Source organism: Octodon degus, unplaced genomic scaffold (assembly GCF_000260255.1).
Source record: "Octodon degus isolate 3935 unplaced genomic scaffold, OctDeg1.0 scaffold00228, whole genome shotgun sequence".
Classification (NCBI taxonomy): domain Eukaryota; kingdom Metazoa; phylum Chordata; class Mammalia; order Rodentia; family Octodontidae; genus Octodon; species Octodon degus.
The window spans coordinates 330,749-356,018 of record NW_004524804.1 but is presented as its reverse complement, the minus strand read 5'-3'; the positions used below and the strand labels follow the sequence as shown (position 1 = coordinate 356,018).

At 46.9% G+C, this 25,270-nt stretch overlaps 2 protein-coding genes across 5 annotated transcripts in view; one reads left to right on the top strand and one right to left on the bottom strand.

Moving 5' to 3' along the window:
• Window positions 1-3,480, top strand: part of Ppid (peptidylprolyl isomerase D) — a 14,056-nt gene extending 10,576 nt beyond the window's left edge. The window contains exons 8-11 of the mRNA XM_012517896.2: window positions 215-357; window positions 1,934-2,020; window positions 2,106-2,148; window positions 3,241-3,480. Coding sequence (XP_012373350.1) covers window positions 215-357; window positions 1,934-2,020; window positions 2,106-2,148; window positions 3,241-3,329 — 362 coding nt within the window. The 3' untranslated portion in view covers window positions 3,330-3,480. The remainder of the gene's footprint in view (window positions 1-214; window positions 358-1,933; window positions 2,021-2,105; window positions 2,149-3,240) is intronic.
• Window positions 1-25,270, bottom strand: part of Etfdh (electron transfer flavoprotein dehydrogenase) — a 39,052-nt gene that overhangs the window by 3,954 nt on the left and 9,828 nt on the right. For 2 of the 4 annotated variants that reach the window (XM_023705750.1, XM_012517902.2), the window contains 12 exons: window positions 24,402-24,542; window positions 23,782-24,011; window positions 22,182-22,263; window positions 20,442-20,560; window positions 17,886-17,963; window positions 14,453-14,599; window positions 12,570-12,710; window positions 11,316-11,459; window positions 8,934-9,102; window positions 6,411-6,593; window positions 5,827-6,048; window positions 4,166-4,486 (listed from right to left, as the gene is read on the bottom strand). In XM_023705750.1, coding sequence (XP_023561518.1) covers window positions 4,323-4,486; window positions 5,827-6,048; window positions 6,411-6,593; window positions 8,934-9,102; window positions 11,316-11,459; window positions 12,570-12,710; window positions 14,453-14,599; window positions 17,886-17,963; window positions 20,442-20,560; window positions 22,182-22,263; window positions 23,782-24,011; window positions 24,402-24,542 — 1,820 coding nt within the window. In that variant the 3' untranslated portion in view covers window positions 4,166-4,322. Of the gene's footprint in view, window positions 1-4,165; window positions 4,487-5,826; window positions 6,049-6,410; window positions 6,594-8,933; window positions 9,103-11,315; window positions 11,460-12,569; window positions 12,711-14,452; window positions 14,600-17,885; window positions 17,964-20,441; window positions 20,561-22,181; window positions 22,264-23,781; window positions 24,012-24,401; window positions 24,543-25,270 lie in introns of those variants that run through there. The other 2 variants (XM_023705751.1, XM_023705752.1) reach the window with 2 other exon arrangements.

Sequence of the window (25,270 nt, the reverse complement as noted above, 5' to 3'; positions counted from 1 at the left end):
TGGCATGTGGTGCTGGAGGATTGAACCGCGGTCCCTGTGCTTTGCCAAGCTTGTTCCAAGTAGGTGCTTTAGACCACTGAGCCATCTCTCCAGCCCCCATCATTTGCTTTTAACTCTGTCACTCTGTGACTACGAGGATGCTTGTTCCTTCTCAGAACCTGAACACCGTGCGCACCTGCTCTTCTGTTGACTGAGGCGCGTCTGCTGCACGTAGGCACTGGGACCAAAGCTGCCAATGCAGAGGGGATGTGGGTGTGCCGCCTGTGCCTGCTGGGCAAGCACCCCACTGCCCGGTCCACCCCTGGCCTTCTGGTTTTTAAAGTGGGACTTCTGCCGGCTGGCAGCTTTGTGATCTCAGTAAATTGCTAGTATAGCGCGCTAATTTGTTAATAAAATGGAAATATCCTGTCCCATGGTGCAGTTATGACACTACAGCAAGGGGATACAGGGTCAGCCCTGTGGGTGGCCTGCTGGGTGCCAGACTGATGTCTGCAGGTAAAGGTCAGTCAGCGTGCCCAAGTCAAGACCGGCACAGAGGGGCCTCTGGAGGGTCACCCTAGCCTGGCTAGAGAAGCGCTAGCTTGCAGTGCACAGAAAACCTATTCCTGACGGCCGCCCCAGCATGCTGACCGACAGAGCTAGAGGCTGTACCTTCATCAGACCCGCTGACTCTTCCCTGGTGTATTGCTGGTCAAACAATTCTAAGCCAAGTGGTGTATCTTTTGTACATTGCGCACAGATTAGCTCTGTTCAGAGCGAGAACTAAAGTGAGAGCTGGGCTGGGGCTGTAGCTCAAGGACAGAGTGCTTGCCTGGCGTTCGTGAGGCCCTGGCTTAACAGATTCTAATTGGCTGAAATAAAGGCTAAGAAAACATGCAGTCTTGCTCGGGGCAGGACCGCAGCCTCGCGTGTCTCAGCAAGCCCGTAGTCAGTGCTGTTCCAGCTCCAGATCCGCTTCGGAGGGGACACAACGCGGTGAGAGCTGCCAGCAGGAACATCAGCTTCCACTCTGGGTCTTTCCGACCTTTGTGAAACCAAATAGTGTGTGTCCTTTCCAGTAAAAGTCTTGAATATTGCCTTTCAAAGGATGTTACATAAGCCACATACTGGGTTATTCATGTCTCTAAGAACCTAGATTTCAATTAAAGTGTGTATAGTTCACAATCCCTGTGTCTATGGGCCCCATTTTCAGATTCATCCAGCTTTGGAGATTTCTTCCTACTGAGCAGGTACTTTTTCTCATTGTTCCCTAAACAGTATAGCTGTAATTGAAGTTACTTTCATAGTGTCCTGTGTGAATAACAGTATTTGTAACAAGAGTAATCTGGAAATGATACAGGAATATAGGCGGGTATGGTGCAGGGTGACAGCTCACTGGCACAGGTGCCTGCCTGGCAAGCACAAGGTCCTGGGTCCGATTGCTGTAGATTGTATGTAAGTACTGTACCATTTTACACAAGAGAGCTGCACACCCCATGGTGAGAGCTAGGGCTCCCCCAGAACCAGCTGAGTTACCAGCGACGAGTGGGTACAGATTTGTTTGCAGAAAGCTTTCCCTGTCAAGTTAGGCGCTGAGCACAGGCTGAGAAGAGCTCTGGAACCCTGCCTTGGAGCCCTCCTCTCCTCTGTCCCGGGCTGTAGCTGCCCGGGAAGAGCTGCCGATGGGCTCTAAACTCCTTGTGCACTGAGGAGGGCCAGGGGTGGAGCTGACGGCGAAGGGTGATGGCCATCCTGGGGTTTTTGTGTATTTGGTACAGGGTCCCACTGCACAGCTCAGACCTGTAGTGATCCTGTTTGCAGCCTCCCCAGCGCTGGGATTCCAGGCGTGCGCCCCCACGCCTGGTCTCGGTGGCTGGCTCAGTGTGCCCAGGGGCAGAGGCTGCGCAGCATGTGGCACTTAAGTGTTAATACGAATTTTACGATTCTTTTGTAGGCTCTTGAAATAGACCCGTCAAATACCAAAGCACTGTATCGTCGCGCTCAAGGATGGCAAGGATTGAAAGAATATGATCAAGCATTGGTAAATCTTGTTCTAAATGTTTTAAAATAAACAATTATTTTCATAAATCATTTATGTCTAATTTTTAATTTTTTTCCAATTAAAGGCTGACCTTAAGAAAGCTCAAGAGATAGCACCAGAAGATAAAGGTAAGTTAGCAGTTTCTGTAAAGTTCTTTTTATCCTATAAAAATGTATCCCCATAAACCATTGTAGTTAACTTTGCCAGGTATTTATGTGTTCGACAGATACTAAAGAATGTGTTACTAGGCTAAAGGCCTTGATCCTAAAGCAGTGACCGAGGCAGTCAGGGTCCCTGCCCACACAGAGCATACATTCCAGTTCCTCTCAGAAACATAAGTTTCCGTTCCAGTGGTTTGGTCCACAGTATCATTTGAGACCCATTTTTTAGTTGAAAACTCAGCACTGAGATTAATTCAACCTCAGAATCATTCCAGTCAGTCACTTTCCCATGCTGAGACATCGCACCCAACACCTGCAGCTGGGTTTACTCATGGTTCGTGGGGTTCAGTCCATAGCCAGCAGGCGTCAAGGCAGAAACATCACGCTGGAGATCAGAGCAGGGGAGGGTTCCAGAAGAGAACCAGTATGAGGCCATATGTAGTACCCAAGGCTGCGTCTCCGTGACGCACCAAGTTTGCTCTGGTAATCAGCTAACCTTCGTCCAGTGACTACACATCAGGATTAGTGATCACAAACCTGCATATTGAATGTAGCTATAACCTCTAGTATTCTAGCAGTTGGGCTGGTTAGAGAAGCTGTGAGAGAAATGAACTTGTTTTTAGAAAATAAGGCAAATATGAATATTGATATTAGAGATATTTAAAAATATCTTTGGAAGTCCCAGGTGTGGAGAGGCCAGCCTGTGCAACTGAGACCCTTTCTCAAAATAGAAAGCACTGGGAGATACCCACTGGTAGGGCACTGTTCTAGCATAAGGCCCTGGCTATAATCCCTAGCAGCACAATTGGAGAAGAAAAGGTAAAATAGGCTTTGATGTCTTACTGAGGCCCAGTCTAATGGAGAGGGAAACCATTTGTGATTGAGTTATCAGTGTTCCAAAATGATGCCTGGTTTTTATGATGCTGTCGAGCATTTGCTCTCAGTGGGGGCTCAGATTCTGGACAAGCAGCCTTGTCGAGGTGGACGGGGGCATGAAGTTTGTCACAAGTGTGCGGTGCTACCTGGCAGAAGAACTCACTGCATTTGCTTTCCCTGCAGCTATCCAGGCAGAACTGCTGAAAGTCAAGCAGAAGATCAAGGCACAGAAAGATAAAGAGAAGGCAGTGTATGCAAAGATGTTCGCCTAACGAGGATTCGCTTTTGCCTGGTATTATGCACAGGTTGTTTGAGGCAGTAAAAAAAAGGAGAGTTAAGTCTCTAGCTTTCAGTTCCTCATTGTTTACAGTTTAGAAATACTGAGTTTCCCTCTTAATAAAGTGTTACCAAATGCCAGTGAAATTGAGCTTTTGTAATTGTTTTCTGCATTTTACAGAGAATGGTGTCCAGCCTGGTTTTAAATTCCTGTCATAACTTATATAGTGAACAGATGCAAGCTTAGTTTCTACCAGTGCTGAGCGTGTCTGTGGTAGTCTGTGCTAGTGTTTTCTATTTGTGGGTAACAGTTCAGGGGCTGGCACACTTCTTACAAACAGCCAGCTAGTCAGTGTTTAGGTTTTGTGGACCGTCTAGTCTGTTGCAACTACTTGGCTCCGCAGTGGTAACACAAGTGTACCTTAATCATAGACAATGTGTAGGCAATGGATGTGGCTGTTTCAATAAAACTTTATTCGTAACTAGCAGTGAGCTGGATGCCAACTCCTGGTCTATAGTATCTTCATTTTTACACTGGATTTAAATTTGGCAAGTCAGATGTAAAGGCCAAGAGTACACTTTGCTTTGATACTAAAATCTTTGAAGAACTGAAAATGTAGGTAGATGCTTTACACATACAGCTTTAAGAGAAGTATTTCATAATTTTCATGAGTCAATGTTATGTATTGTATAAAATTTTTATTTTACTGATACTTTGTGAATGTTAATATCAAGACAATTATTATAATTTTTGGTTTGTTTTTTTGAGACAGGGTCTTGCTGCATAGTTCAGGCTGGCCTTAAACTCACGTAAGTTGCCCAGGCTAGCCTGAAACACTCAGCAGTACTCCTGCCTCAGCCCCCCGGGTGCTGGGATTACAGGCGTGCAGCACTAAGCCTGGCCAAGACGTTTTAAAGTTAGTTGCCACACATCTGCATCCTGAAGAACACAAGTATGCAACGTGCCTGCCAGCGGAGCCAGCTGCGGCTCACATTCCGTTGTAAGCAGGTCCTCCTCCCCCTTCAGGCACCACCCAGTTAATATTCTGGCTTGGATCCTTAATGTCACATGTTTTGCAGTGCACACAGTTCTGGGCATTTATCTGGAGCCGAAATCCATCTCCTTGTTCCAAGGGTACAAATTCATAAACTCCTGTAAAGTAAAAATGATAATACTTAACTTTTAACATTAGAAGTTTGTCAGTAGAAATTTACATCTTAAAAGATCGGCTACGGAAATTTCATTTTGTTTTGTTTTTTTGAGACAGGCTCCTGCTGCGTAGTTCAGGCTGGCCTTGAGCTCGTAGTGATCCTCCTGCTTGGGCCTTCGGAATGCTGCGATCACACACTCACGAGCAGGCCAGCCCAGAAAGCTTAAAAAAGGTCTCCTGATGTCCACCCAGCGCGCGTCATGCGCCTGTGCTGCCGTCGAGTGAGCACGTTAAGGGGGTGCAGCAGTAGTGGCAGAGCTGGTGCTCCCTCCACATGGAGGCGCTGCACGGCCGCGGAAGAGCGCTCCGACGACACGATTCTTTCCTTAATACAGTGGAGGTCACTGCTGTTGGAAAACCTACCTGCATGAAGTCTCTAGAGAATGCACTTGTTCTCATGTATCTGAATACTGCTCTATCACATGAGACCTGCTTCAATTACTGTAATTTGAGTTAAAAGCTTAGCACTAAAAAATAACCATATGTATGGTGAACATAAAGGTTTAGGGCAGTCAGCTGAGTGGTAAAACCCACCTGTAGTCCTAGCACTTGGGAGGTTGAGGCAGGAAGATTTCTGTGAGTTTGAGGCCAGCCTGAACGACACAGCGAGTCCACACCTCATAAAAACTTTAAGTGACTCACTGGTCTCGGTTTAACGCGTGCACACACACGAGCAGCTAGGACGTGGCTCCGAAAAGTTAACTGTTTGGAGCTGCTGGGAAGCTAGGAAGTTGATCAAGTGTGTGTAGGTGGGACTGGGCCTCACTGCCTAAAGCAATCAGGCTACCTCAGACCTGAGATAAACATCCTGTCTGGTTAAGGTCAGCTGTTAGTCACTAGGCACCCTTGTCACATGTTACCAACTTTGCAGAAGTATAAATACAATAGGTTTTGTCGCCACTGCATTAGGCTTGCCCATCAGGCAGACCAGCGACCACCTAGCCTAGCTTTTGTTGTCTGTCTTTTCTCATTCCTGCCGCCACTCCTCCCCGGGGTAAAACTGACCCAACGGAGACCAGTGGATCCTACAGTTACAGGAGCGGAGGTCCTCTTGTCCCAGTCAGGGTACCCAGGAACAGCTGGAGCAGTGCCACCTGGGCTGGGCTTACCAGATTTCCCATTCCATCCCTGCTAGCTGAGGTGCAGGTCTCCTAATGGAAGCTGAATGCAGGACTCACAACCGTCTCAGCAGTGCGAACAACTGGGAGGAAGCAGTTTACGAGCCACTGAAGCAAGCACGCACCAGTATGGCGTTTGCTACACCTGAGCCCGGAGTCCTTACCCGCTGGGCAGAAGCGCTGCTCGGGGCCGTCGTACACCGCCAGGTTCCTGCTCACAGGCACACTGTCGTCCCTCAGTGTCAGGTGTGCTGGCTGGTCGTGGTCGTGGTTGGTGCCACTCAGAGCCACGGACGACAAGAGGTCAAAACTGATTTTGCCATCGGGCTTGGGATACTCGATCGGCGTGCAGTCCTTGGCTGGTCTGAGCTGGTCGGAGTCAGAACCTTCAACAATTTTGGGGGGGACATTTCGTAACAGTTATGCTAAGGACTCAGCCTAGGCTTCACACTTGCCAAACACACCCACCACTGCTTCTCGCCCTTCCAGGAAGCATACCAGGAGCTTGACTTACGTCTTTCTATAGTACTTTTTTTTTTTTTTTTTGCGGACCCAGGGATTGAACTCAGAGCCTTGCACTTGCCAGGCAAGCACTTATTCTGAGCCATCTCCCCTACCCCCAGTACTAGACTCTGGAGGATGATAAATTATGTGTCTCTTAGCAAGCTGCAAACAGTCAAGGACAGGTCACAGTGGGTCCCTTCCTGAGTACTGAGAGCTTCTGGGGTACTCTCAAATGTGTGATTACCTTTATGTCGCAGAGTCCACGGCTCCAGTCCTCGCAGAATCCAGTAAAATACTCCTGTGTAAATCATCCCTCCATACACACCCAGGACTCCATGGCAGGATGGTCTTATGTTTCTCACAGAATACAGCTCTTTCCACACCCAAGATTTCTTTAAATTGTCCTCATACTCAGTTACATGCAGTCCTTTTATTTAAAAAAAAAAAAAAAAAAAGTGTACCATTGTGCAAGCAGCCTAAAAACACTGTCACAGTATTTTCCTTTTGTGGTAATTGCTGAGTTAAATCTTAACATCACTTCCCGACAGGTGGTCACCCCGAGGAATCACATACAATGATGAGATCTTCCCAAAAGATAGTATCAAAAATGGGGGGGGGTGTTGTTGTTGTGTTTTTTAAATGCATTTGGTTTGGTTTGGTTTTTGAGACAGGGTTTCACTATGTAGCCCAGGCTGGCCTTGAACTTAGCAGCGATCCTCTTGCCTCAACCTCCCGAGTGCTGCTGGGATGACAGGAGCACACGACGGCAGGCAGGCTCACAGTTTGTTGAGCGTTTGATTTCTCCTGGCAGTGCTGAGGATGGACCCCAGGGACTCATCTGTGCTAAGCCAAGGCTCTGCCACGAGGGTATACCCCAGCTCTAAACACTCACAACTGTGAATGTGGAAAACCAGACAGAAAAGGAACCTTAATGATTTCAGATTCATGCTTTCTATAAAAATGAAAATTTTTGTAATTACTGAGACTGCTACTACCCACTAGGAGTTGGCATGTGCCCCTGCAAAACTATATTCCGCACATCTGAACCTAGTACCTCAGACTGAGGTTGTAGCAGGGTGAGCTGCAGATGTAGCTAAGATCTACTGCAGAGGGGCCTCCCCAGTGCGGCCCACGTCCTTTCTCAAGACTTGATGTACAGGTGAAGCTGGAGGCAGAGGCTGGTTCCTAAGAACCAGGAAAACAAGGTACCTAAAACTCAATGCATGCATTTAAGGACCCAGGTCAGTGTGGGGGCGCCCACGTGGAATCCCAGAACTCGGGAGGCTGAGGCAGGAGGATTGTTGCAAGTTGGAGGGCAGCCTGGCCTTAGTGAGTTCAATGCCAGTCTGAACTACATAGAGACCCCGTCCTGAGAAGAACCCCTTCCACCTGTCTCCCCCCCGAGACTACCCAAACCAGGGAGACAACTCATTGTCACAGCCTTTTATGAGCGCCTGTCCTGGCTCCACTCCCCACTCACAGGCTGTGCCTTTTGCTCATCAGTGCTCTGCACGCACACCACCACCGAAGTGTGGCTGAAGCCTCGCATGGTGCCGCAAGCCTACAATCCTGGCACTTGGGAGGCTGAGGCAGGACTGTTGTGAATTTGAGACCAGCCTGGGCAAAAAACTGAGCTCAAGGCCAGCCTGAACTGCATTGGGAGACCGTCTCAAAACAAAAAAGCAAAATCTAAAGTGTGGCTGAGGGTCCAAGGGGAACAGCATTTGACAAAACAGAAAGTTCCACCCAAACAAAGCCATCTTGCCGATTTCCTCCTGAGCCCCCAGGCATAGTTCTGAGAGGCAAGCACACAATCCAGGAGGATGCTCTTATTCATGGTGGTGGGATCGAACCCACAGGCCTTGCACACACTCAACGTCACTGCCACTGGGCGCCAGATCAACACCTATCATGGAGGAGAATAAGGTTTGTCATGCGTCTGTGTCAAGGTTCTGCATTCAAGAGAGGTTCAAAGTCCGGGCTCAGCTGGGCCCTTCCTCCTGGTGCAGGAGACAAAGCAGATGTCCATGTAGGACAAAAGGGACAGCAGTGGAAGGCCTGCAGGGTGGGGGATGGCCTGCTGCCCACAGGGCCACCTGAGGGGCACCATGACGGCCCAGGAGTGTCAGAGTGGTGCAGACCGCAGCTCTGAGCAGAGCTGAGCCACTAGGGTCTGCCTGAGGGTTTCATGGAGGTGCAAGGCCACTTCCTGCTGTCCCGTGGCAGTGCTTACAAAGGCCCAGTGGCCTCTTCTGCCTCAGGTGAAGCTGTTCTATTCTACACCTAAAGATGCCCGGATACCTGTGGGCACCTTGGTGTGAGCCCCTGGTGGACGGGATGGACAGGTGGGGCTGGCAGACTGAAGTGGACTCTAGAGGAGGTGGCCACGTGTCTACCTTTTGGGTTTGGAGGGCGGAGCCAAGAATGGAAACCAGGACCTTCACAGAACTGCACCCCCAGCTCCCCTGACCCCATCAGAAAAGAAATTTGAGAACTGTCCAGGTGGGCCACGAACTTAGGACCGTCCTGCCTCGGCTTCCAGAGTTCTGGGACCCAGGCAGTGCCACCATGCCCAGCTGCCAGTCTACTCAGACGTGAGGAAAACCACTGTTTCCAAACCCCATGACTCTATGGTTCGTTTATGTTTGCTTTGTGCACAGCACACACTGTGGCATTCTGCATAAAGGACCAGATGCAAAACAGACCTTTCAGTGTCAACTGAAGCAAATCTAACCTGACCATCTTACTTCCTGAAAGGACGTCTCACCTACTGTCCGTGACTGGAGATTTTCATCAGTCAGTTGATTAAAAATGGATTCTGCTGCCAAGCTCCCACTTTTCATTGCTGTGTGCGTGCCTTTGATCTTGGGAACGTTCATGAAGCCAGGGCTACAGCCGATCAGCAAACCGCCAGGAAAGGTGAGTTTGGGGATGGACTGAGAGAAACAGAGGGTCACAGTGCGTTTGTTAGCTCAGATGAAGTGAAGCTGAATATTCCAAATCCAGAGTTTAGGGCTGTGCAGAGATGCTGCCAGGGAAGGCGAAAGGGCTGAGGCTGGGAGGAGCATGCCCACTGCCCTCTTCCTTCCCGGAAATGGGCATTCCACCATCCTCCTTTGCTGCTAAACCTTTTGCTACTCTGCAAACTCATTTACATAGGACAGATTTAAGATCAGAGCACTCACATATTTTAAGTAAAATGATGCTTTGAACTTACTGTTTCGGTGGTGCGGGGACTGGACCCAGGGCCTTCACACTGAGCTCTCTGCCCTTAGTCTTCATTCTGAGGCAGCACCCTGCTGAGCTCGTGTGGGGCTTACCTCATTCGAGCCTCTGGAGAACTGGGGCTGCGGCTGTGCTGCACCGCACTCTGCCACACCTATCTGGGTTTATACCTATCTGAGCAGGGCATGGTGGTGCACCCCTGTAATCCCAGCGCGTGGGAGGCTGAGGCAAGAGGATGTTGTGAGTTCGAGACCGGCCCAGGCTACTAAGTGAGCTCAAGGCCAGCCTGAACTGCACAGTGAGACCCTGTCTCAAGAATAAAAAAAAAAAAAAGAATCAATTTATACCTTTCTGGGCTGGCCAGATAGCTCAGTGAACTAAGTGCCTGTTTAGGCAGAGCGCAGCAGCTGAGGTCCGATCCCCTGCAGGCAGCGCCGGCCCCACCCCCGGGGGCACTGAGATGGCAACTGAGACTGGCGTGCTGGCGCACACCTGTCATCCCAGCACTTGGCAGGCTGAAAACAGGAGAATCACTACAAGTCCATCTATGTAGTGAGACCCTGCAGACCCTGTCCTAAGTACATTAAAAATAAATAAAATAAAAAAATTATACCTATCTATATCATAGTAGAAAATATTTAAGCCTCAGTGACTAAAATCTAGATTTTTTTTTTTTTACTATATGCACTCCAGGAAAATACATTTTTTTCCCCCTGTATTTTAGCAAAGGGTCTACAGGGTGTTCAGGGTTTCACTACTAGATCAGCCTGGGGATTGAACCCCTGGCCTCTGCACCTGCTTGCAGGCGTTTTAATCCACTGAGCTATTTGGCCAGCCCTTAGAAAATACATCTTACAAAGTTTCTACAGTCCCTTTTTATTTTAGTTTAAGCTTTCAAAAGTTATGTTTATATAAGTATGATTTTACTTTATGAATTACTATTACAGAATTTGATTCTCATACGGTCATCCCCCTATTTTCCTATGTATTGACTGACTGACTCTTTTTTGAGACAGCGTCTAACTATATAGTTTAGGCTGAACTTGAACCTGCTTCATGGCCCAGGCTGGCCTCAAGCTCATGGCAACCTCCTGCCTCAGCCTCCTGAGTGCTGGGATTACAGGTGTGTGCCACATTGACACCCCTGGCTCATCTGTTATTTTTGTAACCTATTCTTTTAAAAGTTAAATTTCTGGGCCAGCGAGATTGCTCAGCAGTCTAAAGTGCCTGCTTAGGCAACGTGCAGGGACTGCAGTTTGGTCCCCAGTACCACATGCCGTGCCAGCCCCACCCCCCAAAAAAGTTAAATTTCTAAAACAGTCCTAGAGTCTTGGAACATTAAGAGACAGAAGGGATTCTTTTATTGTACAGGTGACCTCCTAAGGGCAGAAGTAAAGTCCTTCCAGATCCAGATCGTCTGGCATACCCCACAGGGCTGGCTTTCAGAGCCTCTTTGCCTGTATCTACTTTCACAGCCATACATTTGGGAAGATTTATTCCAAACACACACACAAGTAGGACCATGAACCATGAAAAGAGGGCACCGAAAAGAATGGACCGTTCTGTTGGCTGGAATTAGATGAATCATGTAGAAAACTAAGTTTGCCTTTGAGTTTCTGAGCAGTTAAGGATCAAGGAACAATACTGTGAATCAGCCAGTTACTATTTTCTGGTTAAAAACAAACCAACAAAGAACTCACAAATTTATCTCGAGATCAACATATTTCTAAAGCTACCTAAAATTTATGGTGCGATTCAGTTACTGTGTATATAACTTTATAAATACTAGGTACTTTAATACTACCAATTTTGTTCTTCAGGGTAATTTCCTATTTTTTTTTTTTTTTTTACTATATTGATTATGTTACATTTTTAATTCTGAAATTATCACATAAAAAATAGGGACTCAAAGCCCAGAAGTCACCTGTAAGCCACCTTCGTTGAGGGCCCTGGCCCCATACGCGATCCGCTTGCCACCCTCCAGGGTGGGCGCGACACTGGGGTGGTGCTTCCACCTCTGGAACTCTCTGAAGGGACTCAGGAACGGGTTCTGGTAGTCCAGGCCCACCTTAAAAGGTTCAAATTTAAAGCTGACACATTTATACAATTAAACATTTTAATTTTAATTTCAAATTAGACCAAGCTAATGTGAATATTTATCAGGAAATATGTCTATTAAATTTTTCTTTTGCTGCTTTTGGTCTGTTTGAGACAAGGTTTCACTGGGCAGCCCAGGCTGGCCTTGGGGTCACTGTGCAGTTCAGGCTGCCTTGGGCTCACCAGGCAGTTTAGGCTGCCTTGAGCTCACCGGGCAGTTCAGGCTGCCCCGGGCTCACTGGGTGGCCCAGGCTGGGCTTGGGCTCACAGCGACCCTCCTGCCTCGGCCTCCCGAGTGCTACATCTCTTTTACAGTGCTTGCTGAAGTACACAGCAAGGCAAATTTAAATGAACCACATACAAAAATGTGTGACAGAAAAGCTACACAGAAGGACACCATGTGCTTATAATCAATAAAAGTAAGACGGGCGTGTAATAACCCCAGAGAGGCCGAGGCAGGAGGGCTAGAGGCCAACCTCGTCTTCACAGTGAGCTCGAAGCCAGCCTGGGTTATACACGAAGGCATTATCTCAAAACATGTGTATGTGTCTCAGATTCTGCTTTTCCAAAAGGAGATGTGATACTTTATTATCCTTTTACTAATACTAATTCTAACACTAAACTGAAAATCTGTACTAGTACTACAGGGAAAATGAAAATGACCCTAGGTCATACTTACGAAGGAGGAGGACAGGAACCCCCCTCAGGGCCCATTTCCAAGACAGCACCAAGGCACCCAAGTGAACTGTGGCAGCCTCTCCTACTTTCCCACACGCACTCGAGGGCCGGAGGTGGAAGCCAGCACTGCCCACGCCCCCAGGCCCTGTCAATGCCAGGGGGCACTGTCTGGTCGCCGTCGCAGGACTAAGGCAGTGAACCCCTGGGGACATCCCTCCTCCTCCACACCCTAGCGAGCGAGCGAGCGAGCGAGCGGAACACGGTGGCTCCGTCAGCAGCACAAGCACTGCACACAGGGATCAAACCCGAGAGCAGCTGGCCACAGAAAGCTGTCCCCCTCTCCAGGCCCGAGGCCTTGGTTCTCAGCTCTACTGCAGAATGGTCTGCAAGGGGCTGCACCTACCACAAATCCCAGGGCCACGAGGGGCTCGCCCTCGTTCAGGTGGTAGAGGAAGGAGCCGCCATAGGTGTGTCTGTCCAGGGGCCAGCCCACAGTGTGGTCCACCCGCCCAGGCCGCCACTTCTTCTCATCTATGAGCCACAGCTGCAAAGCAAGGGGTCCACAGAGTTAGCGAAGGGAAGAGCTGGGCGGCGGGGCAGCACGCGGGCTCCTGCACGCGCCCCGACAGGCACCGGCAGGCTTTGTGCGGTGACAGGAGCACTCCTGACCGGGAGTGCAGCTCCATGGCCAGGTGGGTCCCCTCCTCACGGGGACAGTTACACACCTAGGCTGTCGCTTTACAACACACATTTCTTTAGGAAACCAACGCATCTGCTGTCCCCCCACCTTTTACAATAAGAGCAAGTCATTCCCTTTCAGACTGGTAGGTTTTAAATTTTATATAACTTTCACCTGAAATATTATCTAAAACTCAGAGAATACGTACACTCTACCAAAACAAGCCTGTATTCACATTACAACGAATTCGACTGCATACAGCATTTGCACTTGAGATTTAACCTAAAAACGCCCTTTGCCATCAGTGGGGCTGGCTGAAGGACCTCTGCTCGGAGCTACCCACTGGCCCAGGCCCTTCCGGAAAGTTTCAGACAAGGTCTCAGTGAATGGCTGAGTTGCACTGGCTGGGCTCCAGCTTGCAGCCTTCCTGCCTCGGCCTCAAAGCGCAGGATTACAGGTATGGGCCTTGATGTCTGGCGAAATTCTTCATGCACAGATGTGCATTTCGGTGACGGGTCTGAACCCAAGATCTAACATGCCAGGCCAGCGCTCTACCACAGAGTCACACCCTTGGTCCTTAAAAAGACATTTGTAAAAGGGCTATGAAGAAAATTTAGATTTAGGAAGACAGACTAAAGAACAGATAACTGAGAAAATATACCAAATTGAGCCCAATTTTGCATTACAGCTAAATATACCATGCTGAGTATTTCATAAACTAAATTACCTTCATACTACAATTTTTATTTCCTTTTGGAGTTAAAATTTTTTTTCTTCCTTTTGAGACAGGCTCTCACTATGTAGCCCAGGCTGGTCTCAACTCACTTCAACTGTCCTGCCTCAGCCGCACGGGTGCTGGCTTTAGAGGTGTGCACCACCACACCAGCCATATCCGGGTTTTAGGTTTTAAGTAAACATTTCTGGGCCAGCAAGATAGCTCAGCGCAAGTGCCTGCTGAGGCAAGCACAGGGACCTACGTTTGATCCGCAGTCTCTACTTGCCAGGCTGGCCCACCCCGGGTGTGCTGAGCTGGCCCCTGGGTCTAGGCCTGGTGGCGCACACCTTAATCCAGCTCTGGGGAGGCTAAAAACAGGAGGATTACTATGAGTCTGAGCTACGTAGTGAGAGCCTGCACCAAGTACATTTAAAAAATACTTAAATTAACATTTCTGTAGGATATGGCCATCCACGATAGCCTAGAGGTAAGAGGCTCAGTACCACTAAGCAAACAGCATAACTCTGTAAAATCAGTTTAGATATTTCCAACTTAAAAACTCAGTGCAAGCAACATTCAGCAAAACAGTTCCAAAATGTAGAAATAACCCAGTAATTTGATCAATAGTATTTCTTACCCCTTGAAAAATATATCAAATACTTTATAGTTATAATAACCTTTTTTTTTTTTTTTTTTTTTTTTTGGGATCAAACTCAGGACCTTGCATTTGGCAGGCAGGCGCTTAACCCGCTGAGCTGGCTCCCTATCCCTAATGACTATTTCAAATCAGTGAAACATGTAACTGTAAAATTAAATCACAGTTGTAAACTACATGACCATAAAAACTACTTTATGTCCACCTTTCAAAATGAAAATCATAATGTCAGGGTACCTCCTTCAGCCCAATCCCATAGGTCTGGGGTTGGCAATCAGCCCGCAAATCAAACTTCTTGTACAGCTGCTTGGCCAGGTGTCCATGGCAACCCTCCGCAAAGACCGTGACTCTGGCGTGCAGTTCCAACCCCCTCTCGAATGTCGTCTGTAAAGCAAAAACCATGTTAAGTGGCAACATCTGACGACTTGAAATGAATTCACGTTCCGGTCAGTTTTAGGTTGAATTACTACTCAGGTACAGCACAAGTGTGTAACATCAGAAATAAAACTAAAAAGAAAAAAAGAGAGGGAGGGAGGAAATAAAAGCGTGCTACTGCAAGTGGGCCCTAACCGAAGCTTTATAATGGAATGTGTTCACAGGCAAATAAAGCACCCTCAGGATAAAGACTCTTCTCCACTGAAAACGTTTCCCCAGTTTTTGATTTTCTATGCTTACATTTCTAGAAATTAAAACTTACTGGCTATTTACATCCTTGTAACACTGACAGGACCACATGAACACGCTCCTCGGGCCACACCTGCTGGGAGCTCGGCCGCACCCCTCCCCACCCCCCAGCCTCATACCACCACCAAGCCTGCCTTTTTTCCTACCATCTCTGTGCTGTCTATATACTTATGTTCTAGGCTTTTCATAATGTCACATGGTTTCATAGAGAAACCATGTGACATTCTTTCTGTGTCTTATTCACTTGACAGTATACTTTTTTCACTTGACTTTTCCCTATTTTTTTTTCAAGTACTGGGCCTACAGGGTCTCACTATGTAGATCGCACTCCTAGTGATTCTCCTGTTTTCAGCCTCCCAAGTGCTGGGGCTACAGCCACCACCAGCACCACCACCACCGGCTCAGTGCGCCCTGGGGAGGGCCGGCAACTTTTCCCTGTTTCACCTGCAATGTTGTAAAACTGGAATGTGTTTCCCTACTATAGAAGAGTGACAGGGAGCACCTTGCACTCTTCTCTTTGTAGTACATCACACATTTATGTCTGGCATGTCGTAGCTGCTCGGTAAGGGTACTGGGGCTGGGAATAGTGGCCCGTGTCTACACTCCCAGCACTCTGGGAGGCTGCGGCAGGACGATCCAAGCTCTGTCCTGGCCTGGCAACTTCCTGAGACGTTGCCTTAAAATGAAAAATGCAAAGAAGGGCTGGAGGATATAGCTCAGTGTGAAGACCCTGGGTTTAATTCCCAGACTGGAAAAAAAAAGTCACTAAGTCAGAGCATTCAGAATAATCAGAAACCCCTCCTGCGAAGTATAACACTCCTGCTGTTTTCCCGTTTCCATGTACGTATACGGATGTACGTACACATGACTAAGTCTCCGACAACACACTGTTTTGTTTTCACATCGTACAGTCACTTGCCTAAGTTTTCAGCGATGTTTCAGCAGGTGAGCAAGGCCATCTCCGTCTCCACGTGTGGGGCTGGAGAGCCCTGTGGCTGAGTATTTTCAGCGTCAGTGGAAGAATCACTGTGACCGACTCAGCACCTTTGTTATGGGGTCTGCGCGCCCTGCGTGTTTATCAGTAGCTTGTCCTTGGGAATGGCGTCACACGCAAGCACGTCACACACGTGCACGTCCACATACACCAGACCAAGTAGGGGGATGCAAGTGACCAGCAGGCTGCCCAGAGCTGCAGCACTGACCACTGCAAGGTAGCCAGCGAAGGACACCACCGCTGGAATCCTTCATTTTCTCCACTTCAAATATGTACTACTACAGGATTCTTTTAAAAACTTAGATTTGAGAGTTCAAGCACTGAGACCCCACTGTCTCCTACTGCTGGGTCTTGCCTGTCTTCAAGGGGCAGGCTGCCCCACAGCCAGGGCTCCAGGGCTCCTCTCGCCCGGCCTCCAAGGTGGCTGGGGCTGCTTACCAAGCCCAGCACTTCCTGCGTTTACACCTATAAAAACTCAGCATACAAAAGACATTTTTACAAACACAAAAGACAGAACCCACCCCACACAAAAACTGAGTAAGGCCATACAAAAAAACAGAAGTATCAAAACAGAAGAATGTGTGGATTTTGTAATGACGGTAATAAGTAAATCATGTATAAATTATAACATTTGTAATAGGTTTTTTGGGCACCCAAAATCGAATTCAAGACCTTGTATTAGCCAGGCAGGCACTGTGTAGCATGTATAAACTTTATTCTCTGATCGTGAGACAGCAGGTGATGCCGCAGAGCCCGTGGGGCTCCGGTGCCTCCTGCAGTGGGGTCAGCCACAGTGAACCTGCAGTCGCCAACTACCGGAAGGAGCTTGGTGCAGGTCTGGGGTCAGCTCTGCCCCTTGGGACTGAGCTGGAAGTGATCAGAAGCAGGGAGGTAGGCCGGAGAAGCCTAGAATCTTAACTCTGCCCACAACGCATGCGTGGCCTGGGCCAGGTCCTGGAGTGCCCTTCCCTACGCTCTCCTAAGGGAGCTTAGGATCTCGTCAGGAATTAGGTAATAATCAGGTAATTCATTAAGGCTTAATTTATGTTTTGGCTTTATTATAGAAAAGCAAGGTTTAGGAAGAATGAATGCAATGTGTTAATTATTGGAACTGTCCTACCAATTTGGTTTGAAACTGTCTCATTGCTATTTGTTTCTCAATAAAATTACAGGAAAAAAAAGAAAAGCAAGGTAACTTTTGCCTCTTTTCTGAGGATGGTCACAGGTGAATACTGTATATTCTCATGGCTTTTTTCCAGATACAAGCCGTGAAAAGTATTCAGGCTGACATCCTCAATGAGACGAAGGCAAGGAGTTTTATATTAACACAAAGACCTGCTGAAATCAGGTTAAAGTCTATCAGTATTTGCCTATAAATAATGTTTCTTGTTCGTAGGAATGAAAAGTGTGAAGTTTGCAATACAGTTCACTCATGACCAATCCATGTCTGCATTACATTTTACTTGAATTGGATGTAATAACTTCTTAATCATCTCATTGAAACAAAATTTTGACTGTTTATATGACTGTGTGGTATTGGTGATAAAATCCAGAGCCTTCACACTGAGCTACATCCCCAGCTTATTTTTTATTTATTTATTCTTTTTGCAGAGCCAGGGATTGAACTCAGGCCCTTGAGCTTGCCAGGCAAGCGCTTATTCAACTGAGCTGTCTCCCCAGCCAGCTTGTTTTATTTTGAGGCAAGGTTTGCGAAGTTGTCCTGCTATAGTTGAACTTGTGATTCTCCTGCCTCAGCCTCCCATAGTGCTGGGATTACAGGAGTTCACCACCTCACCTGTCTAAAAAATTATTCTTGAACATGTCATCTAAGTCAGACAGTTCAAAATTGTTTATATATATTTAATAATGAGAGAAAAATTCACAATTGAAACCCACATAATACATAGTTTTTAGCAAGACCTGAAGGAGTCTCGGTGTGTTCCTTTTTTGTCTGTCCGGTTACTAAACATACAACTATTAAAAGCTAGTTACCTTCGGGGCACCGTCTTTCTGTATTCCTACATCGTTAGTGGCAATTCCTTTTACACTACCATCTTCATGGTAAAGGACCTGAAAACGATAAAAACCACCTTAGTACTACCACCCGCACTCAGACCGACACGGCTTCTCAGGAAGGGATGCCTCTTCCCCAGAAAACGGAGGTAAAGGCGCCTGCTGACATGTTCCGGCTACAGTAAGATACACTTTTCAGCGAGCCCTTTCTGCATGAGACTACACAACAGAACGGCTGGAAACTGAGGCACTGTCACGACCCACGAGAGCACGGGAGGGGAGGGAGCGGGTGCTACTGAAGCGAGCAGCTCTCTCGGGTCGGATCACAGAGCCCGGCCAGGGCGCCTGAAATCAAGCCTGTCACAAATGAAGAGCACACGGGGGAATGCGAAGGTGTCACTCAAGTCTGTCTCGAATGAAGACCTCAAAAATATAAAACCACACGGACCAGGAGGCTGATGCCATCCCAGCAGTGATGACAGTTTATTTCTGGAAATAAAAGGGAAAAGTGTAATTGCGAAGAGGCGCAACTGCGACGCTTCTGAACCGGGCCTGCTCCCTCTTGGGAGGAAGCACTCCGGGCACAAGCGCACACAGGGGCCAACACAGGCAGCAGAAAGCAGGGGCACGAAGGGCGGGACAAGGTAACAGCAGTGGGTAGCAAAAGGGACAGCAGCGCTGCGGCTCAGGCAGAAGACCTGGCCAACGTCAGTCATGTCCTGGTATTAACTGCCAGGGACCTGAGGGAGAGTGGGTACCAGAGGCCAGGTGCACGCGCCCCTGCTCAGCGCACATCCTGGGAGCTACACCTCACCTACCTGGGACTCTCTGCCCAGACAGCAGTTCTGCAGGATGAATACAAACCCCCGAAACGCATCAGAACTAAGCGCAGGGTTGTCGGTTTGATCCCCTCTCCACAGGCCTTGCCGACCCCACCCCGGCCCCAGGGCGCCCTCAGCCAGCCTCTGAGTCCCCAGGGACTCCCGGGCGAGTCCCAGGCATGGTGGTGCACGCCTGTAATCCCAGCGCTGGGGAGGCTCCTATGATGGATCACTGCCAGTTGAGCTGTGTAGTCAGACCCCGCACCAAAGACATACCAAAAAAAAGCCCGAATGCATGCCTAGGCGGGAAAAACAAACGCTGAGTGCACACACCGCACGGGGGCCTACGTGCTTTCACTATCAGGATTAAAAACAGCTTTTGAGAGTATTTCTGGTGCCAAAGAGAAAAGACCACTGTGCAGCCCTCCACCTCCCTTTCAGTACTTTCTCTAGCCAGGTGGGCTCCGGAACCCTTTCTCAGCCTTCCTGGGACACGGGCCTTTGTCCGGAAGCTCGCTGAGCCACAAGCCAGCACTGCAGCCGGCCTGGCCCGCCAGCAGCACCCACGAGGGGCCGGCCTGGCCTCTGGTCCCGGCCGGCCGCAGTTTGGGCTAGCAGCCTGGCGCCGAGCTGCAACTTCCAGTCAAAAGCAAGCAAGCAAATGAACACAGAAAAGGCCGTATTTTTTCCTTTAGGTGACAATAATAAACAGTATGTAATAGACTCTAACTTGCTATTTAAAAGACTAAGATTGGGGCCGGGGAGATGGCTCAGGGGAATAAGCGCTTCCCTGGCAGGCACAAGGGTCTGAGTTCAATCCCCGGTTCCGCAAAAAAAATAAAATAAAAATAAATAAATAAAAGACTAAGATTTCTTCTCGTTTTCTTTTTTTAACTTGGTTTACTGCTTATGTAATAATAAACTTGTGGGCCAGGGATATACCTCAGCGGCACAGGCCTGCCTGGCAAGCACAAGATTAAGAGTTTGATTGCAAGTAACAAAACAAAAACAAAACAAAACAAAAAAATACACTTATTTCATTCTTTTTTATAACTTGTAGAGTGCAGTTTTTGAGTTAGACTTCAATAATTCCCCCAAGGAAACATGACGAGTGTGATACAGCTGCTGAGATGTTACTCCTTGAGGGAACTGACACAACTCGGAAAGCAGTTCCCAGAATGCGGAAGGCGCCGGGCCTGCTCTACACGAGGCTTGGGACAGTCTATCCACTTTGGGTGTCACTTGGGAAAGGAGATAAAATGGCGTGGTTCAAAGATAGCAACAAGAACACTGAAAGAGTTCAAATGATATAATGCGATGGCTGAAAGAAATGAGGATATTTAGCGTGGCAAGGAAAAACCCCAGCATGAAAATGGGGAGGGAGGAGGACAGGACCGTGGTAACGGAACTGTCGGGGAGGAAGCCACAGGTGTCCTGTGCAGCACGAGGCAGGAGACACTCTCCATTCACAAAGGAAGGGATTACCACCCACCCACCAGACAGTCCACCAGGGGAGGTCTGCACCCCTCATGGGCACAACACAAGAAAGGCAGTGCTCTTCGGTCGAGATTTCCTAAGATTTCCTCTCATTTTGATTCTAAAACATACATACAGCTTTTCAAAAATATTTTACTTCTGTAAAATTCTTGCTTTACTTTCAAATGTAAATAAGTATTGCAAAACTTGCCACAAACAGGCAATGAACCACACAAACCTCGGCAGCAGCATAGCCAGGGTAGACTTCGACACCAAGGGCCTCTGCCTGCTCACCCATCCAGCTCACCAAATGTCCCAGGCGAACAATGTAATTGCCATGATTGTTCATCGGAAGACCTGCAAATACAGACTTTGTGTATAAATCCTGGGCCAGGGAGCTAGCTCAGAGGATTAGCTGCCTGCCTGGTAAGCACAAGGTCCTGAGTTTGATCCCTGGTACAAAAAAAAACAAAAAAATTGTAAATTTTACTTTATTGATAGAATATCTCACTTAAAATTCTCAATCAACACATATTTCTATTTAAATGTATATGCTATCTTGATAACTTCAACCTTCATAAGTTTGGTTGAGACCTCTCAATTATTTTACTGTATGAATTTGCTGTGCATGCGATCCCATTCACGGGGGAGCTGGCGGCCGCACAGAAAGCGCTATCGCACCTCACTTCCCTTTCCCTTCCCTCCCCCATCTCTTGGTCTCTTGTCCCTTTGGACAATATCTCTGTTTTCTATTATCTTTTATTTTGCTCTTTAAATTATGTATACTCTGGGTTTCTCATACAGGAGAAAAACCATGTATATTTAAGCTTGTGTGTGTGACTTTTCTTAACAGTAGGATTTGAAAATGTATGCACTGTCCCACAAATGACTGCGATTTATTCTACTTTATGGCTTAGTACGCCACCGTGTGTGAGTACATTTTATTTATCCAGTCAACTGCTGGACACACAGGCCACTTCCAAGACTTGGCTATTATGAACTGTGCTACTATAAATATGGATATGACCGTATCACTGTCACATGAGCTTAACTCTGCAGAAGCTACCTGGAACGGACTGCTAGGCCAAGTGGAACCATTCGCTTTAGGGTTTTTTAAAAAACAAAACAAAAACGTACTTATGGGGCTGGGGAGATGGCTCAGTGGAAAAAGTGCTTCTCTGGCAAGCACAAGGGTCTGAGTTCAATCCCCAATTCCACCAAAAAAATAAAATAAAAACAAAACGTATTTAGTGCAGGTTCTACAGGGCTCCACTACGCAGATCGGGCTCATAGTGATCCTCCCGTTGTCAGCCTCCCAAGCGCTGGGATTACAGGCGCACCACCATGCAGCCTCACTAGTTTTAGTTTTTAGAGGAATGTCCCTGACTTCCATGGTGGCTGTGCTAGTTTACATTTCCACACAATTTAGAAGGGTTGCTTTTTCCCTGTAGCCTCCCACATTTGTTATTAGATTTCTTGATGTCATCCATTTTTTCTGGAACAAGATGGAATCTCGGTGGTGTTTTACTTTGCATTTCTCTAATGGCCAGAGATAGTAAACATTTTTTCAAATATTAGCTCTCTTCTTTTGAGAACTATCCTTTTCAAGTGTCCACTGAATGAGTCTTTTAGTTTTCAGAGTCTAACTTTTTTGAGTTATTTACATATTCTAGATATTAGTCCTGTCCGAGGAGTAGCGGGCACAATTTCTCATGGTACAGGCGCTGCTTTGCTCCAGCGCTCATGTCCTTTTCTGTGCACTAATTTATTAAGTTGAAAATTCTTGGCCGGCTTACGAGGCTGTTGCTGAGAGCTGACTTCTAGTTCTGCGTTCCCATCCGCAAGGTGTGTCACTGGCTAAATCCTTCATATGGGCAGCCAGTTTCCTCACCTTGTAAAGAAGGGGACTTCTCCACCTCTAGTGAAATCCCCTCCAGCTGTCGCATTCCATGCTCTATGAATATGCATTTCACTCTACCTGGAAGAATTGGCACAGGAATTCTATGTTTCCTTGTTAAAATTCCAAATCTGTCTTCTGTTACAGGAGTGTGAAGTGGAGCCTGGAACAGAAACAAAGAAAAGGCTTTAGTTCATATCTGTAAATATAACTTTTTTAGAACTTGTTTTCTCTGGAGATAGTAAAGGAAAGTAAACTCCCCCTGCCCCTTTTCTTTCAGCCTTTCCTTTTCCTTATAATTCCTTTCTCTGTCTCTTTGAGGTGCGTGGGAATCTTTTCAATGCTAAAAGTTAAAGCCCCTTGCCAGGTCAGTTCCAGGAGCCTCTATTTAGGAAGCCTTGGAGACATCTCTGAAACGTAAGCATCTTGTGTCCCTGTTCTGTGGAAGTTGAGCAGAAGTGCTTGGCTCCAAAATGAAACTTCCTGCTTGCTGAAAAAAATTTAAAAATTTTCTTTTTCCTCTGGCTAAAGACGGGATGTACGTAATCGACATTGCCCTCCTCTTCTTTTTCTACTACTGGGGACTGAACCAGAACCTTGCACATGCTAGACAAGGGTTCTACACACCCAAGAGTGTGGAGCTACACAGCCTTTTCATTTCTGGAGACAAAGTCTTGTTAAGGTGCCCGGGCTGGATTTGAACTTATGATCCTCCTGCTTCAGCCTCCCAAGTACCAAGACTTATAGGAGCGCACACCACAGCTCACAGACATGCAAATGTATTCAACTGTATCTGCTCCCTCCACCTCCTGGCCCTTCCCATTAGCAAAGATCTTTCTCCTTGTTTCTTGTCATCAATCCTATACTTTAAAGAGCATGGTATTTTGGGAAGGAGATCACAGATGAAATTTTTACAATTCAATTTACTCCACATGTAAAGAATATGTTTATGAACTTTTACCTAATTTAGTCTTATCAAGAGCATTCAGATATTGCATATTCTTACCCTGCAAACAGGACAGGTATAATATAGCTTATCTTACAGAAGAAAAAACTGAGAATATAAGAGTGTAGCCAAGTTCACCCAGGTTTTATCTGAAAGCAGTGAGAAACTAGCACTTGGTTCTCTGAACGCTGCACCTGGCTTTGCTGCTGAGGTCATGGGAAGTCATCGCACACTATTGCTTGTGAAATTACATCACCCATTTGGGCTGCACATACTGCACTGTCCCAGAAAACTCTACCTAGCACTTCACTAAGAACAATGATGCAAGGGCTAGGGATTTAGTTCAGTGGTGCAGCCCCTGCCTGGCAAGTGTGAGGTCTTGAGTTCAATTCCTGGTAGCCCCCCAAAACAAAAAACCAATGATACAGACACCCACAGAACTTTTCAGAAGTCTGCTCAAAATCATGTCTCCTCATATATGCAGCATGTAAAAAGCACATAGAATGTGTTATATAAAGGTACAAGTTAACATCTTAATCACAATTCTGATGAGTCAATATTTTTCTTTTTAAATTATTTATATATAGATAGATAGATAGATAGATAGATATAGATATATCTCCCCCTTGGAGACAGAATGACAGAATTACATGAAGAGGGTTTCTTCTACTCCAGGGACCCAGGAAGAGTGCTACAGCAAAGGCCCGAGTTTGCATAAGCAGCAGCTTTTCATACCCCCTTCTCCTTCCAGTCTGGGAAGAGCTCTTGGAAAGCCCCCGGATCGAGGCAAGCCCCCGAGAGCGTGTGAGCCCCGATCTGAGCAGCTTTCTCCACCAGGCACACGCGGATATCCTTGTTGTGCTCCGCAGCTAACTGCTTTAGCCGAACAGCGGCAGAGAGCCCCGCAGGGCCTGCACCCACGATCACCACGTCCGCTTCTTCTGCAAATCTCTCCATGTTCACTCCTGGGAGGAAAACCGTGGCACACAGATATAAGTTCCAGAATTTATACAACACAATAAATCATGCAGTGATTAACAAATTATCCACTAAATTCCCTTCATGCTTCACATAATTATGCTAGGTGTACTATTATACTTGTTTGATGTATTTGTAGGTTCCACTTCAGTTACAACTCTTACTTTAGTTTTCTTAAAGCAATCTTTTGGTTTTGAGATTCAGTGTTATAAATTTAGCAAGATTCTACTTATCTAAGTAGAAATATGCAACATAATTATTAAAAGACATAAAGTATTATTAGATGTCTTTAAAATATCATGAAAAATAAAATATCCCCTCCCCAAAATATTACAAAGTATCAGAGAAGTCTCAACAGTCTATATGCAGTCACCGACCTTCCCATCGTTTGTCCTTGTCCCGGGGATACACAGTATAGTGAGTAGTAATTTGAGGTACGACAGAAGTTGAAGCCCGTCTTGAAGCACACAGAGGTAGAATATTTTCCTTTATTTTTAAGATTTGAAGGCACTGATATGCTGCCAAAAAATTACGGACATGAATATCATTTTAAAAATTCATTTTCCTCAGAGTAAACCAAAAAATCATGTAAAGTGAATGATTATTCTCGAGTGCTATGTAGAATGTGGAAGTAGGTTTCACTCTTTCTTAGATGAACAATTCAGTGGCCTCTTTCATAAAGTTTACACAATCTTAATTATTTTAAAACCACCAAAGAATTGAGAAATGAAAACAGATCCAAAAGAGAGTACACACAGGGCTGTGCTTCATGATGCAGATGCCTTTTTTCTTTCTTTTTTTGCGGAACCTGGGATTGAACTCAGGTCCTTGCACTTGCCAGGCAAGCATTTGTTCTACTGAGCTATCTTCCTGGCCCGCAGATGCCATTTCAAATCAGGGATAAGAGACAATTACTCAGTAAGCGGTGCTTAAACGGCCAGAACCCCACTTGGCAAAGTGTACCTCACTCCTCTGTCAGATGATCTCATCTGAACAAAGACTCTGGCAGAGAAAGCCACAGCACACATGAATGTAACGACATATTCAAACATTCTCTTTCCTTTGGCTGTGGGCTGGACATACAAATCGCTCATGAGTAGCACATTAAAAGGGGGAACTGGGCCAGGACGTAGCTCAGCGGCATAAGCACCTGCTGCTGGCAAGCGCAAGGTCTCAGTTCAACCCCCAGTACCACAAAACCGGGGAGGACGGGAGTTAGCTGTATGGCAGAGAACACCGCAGACAA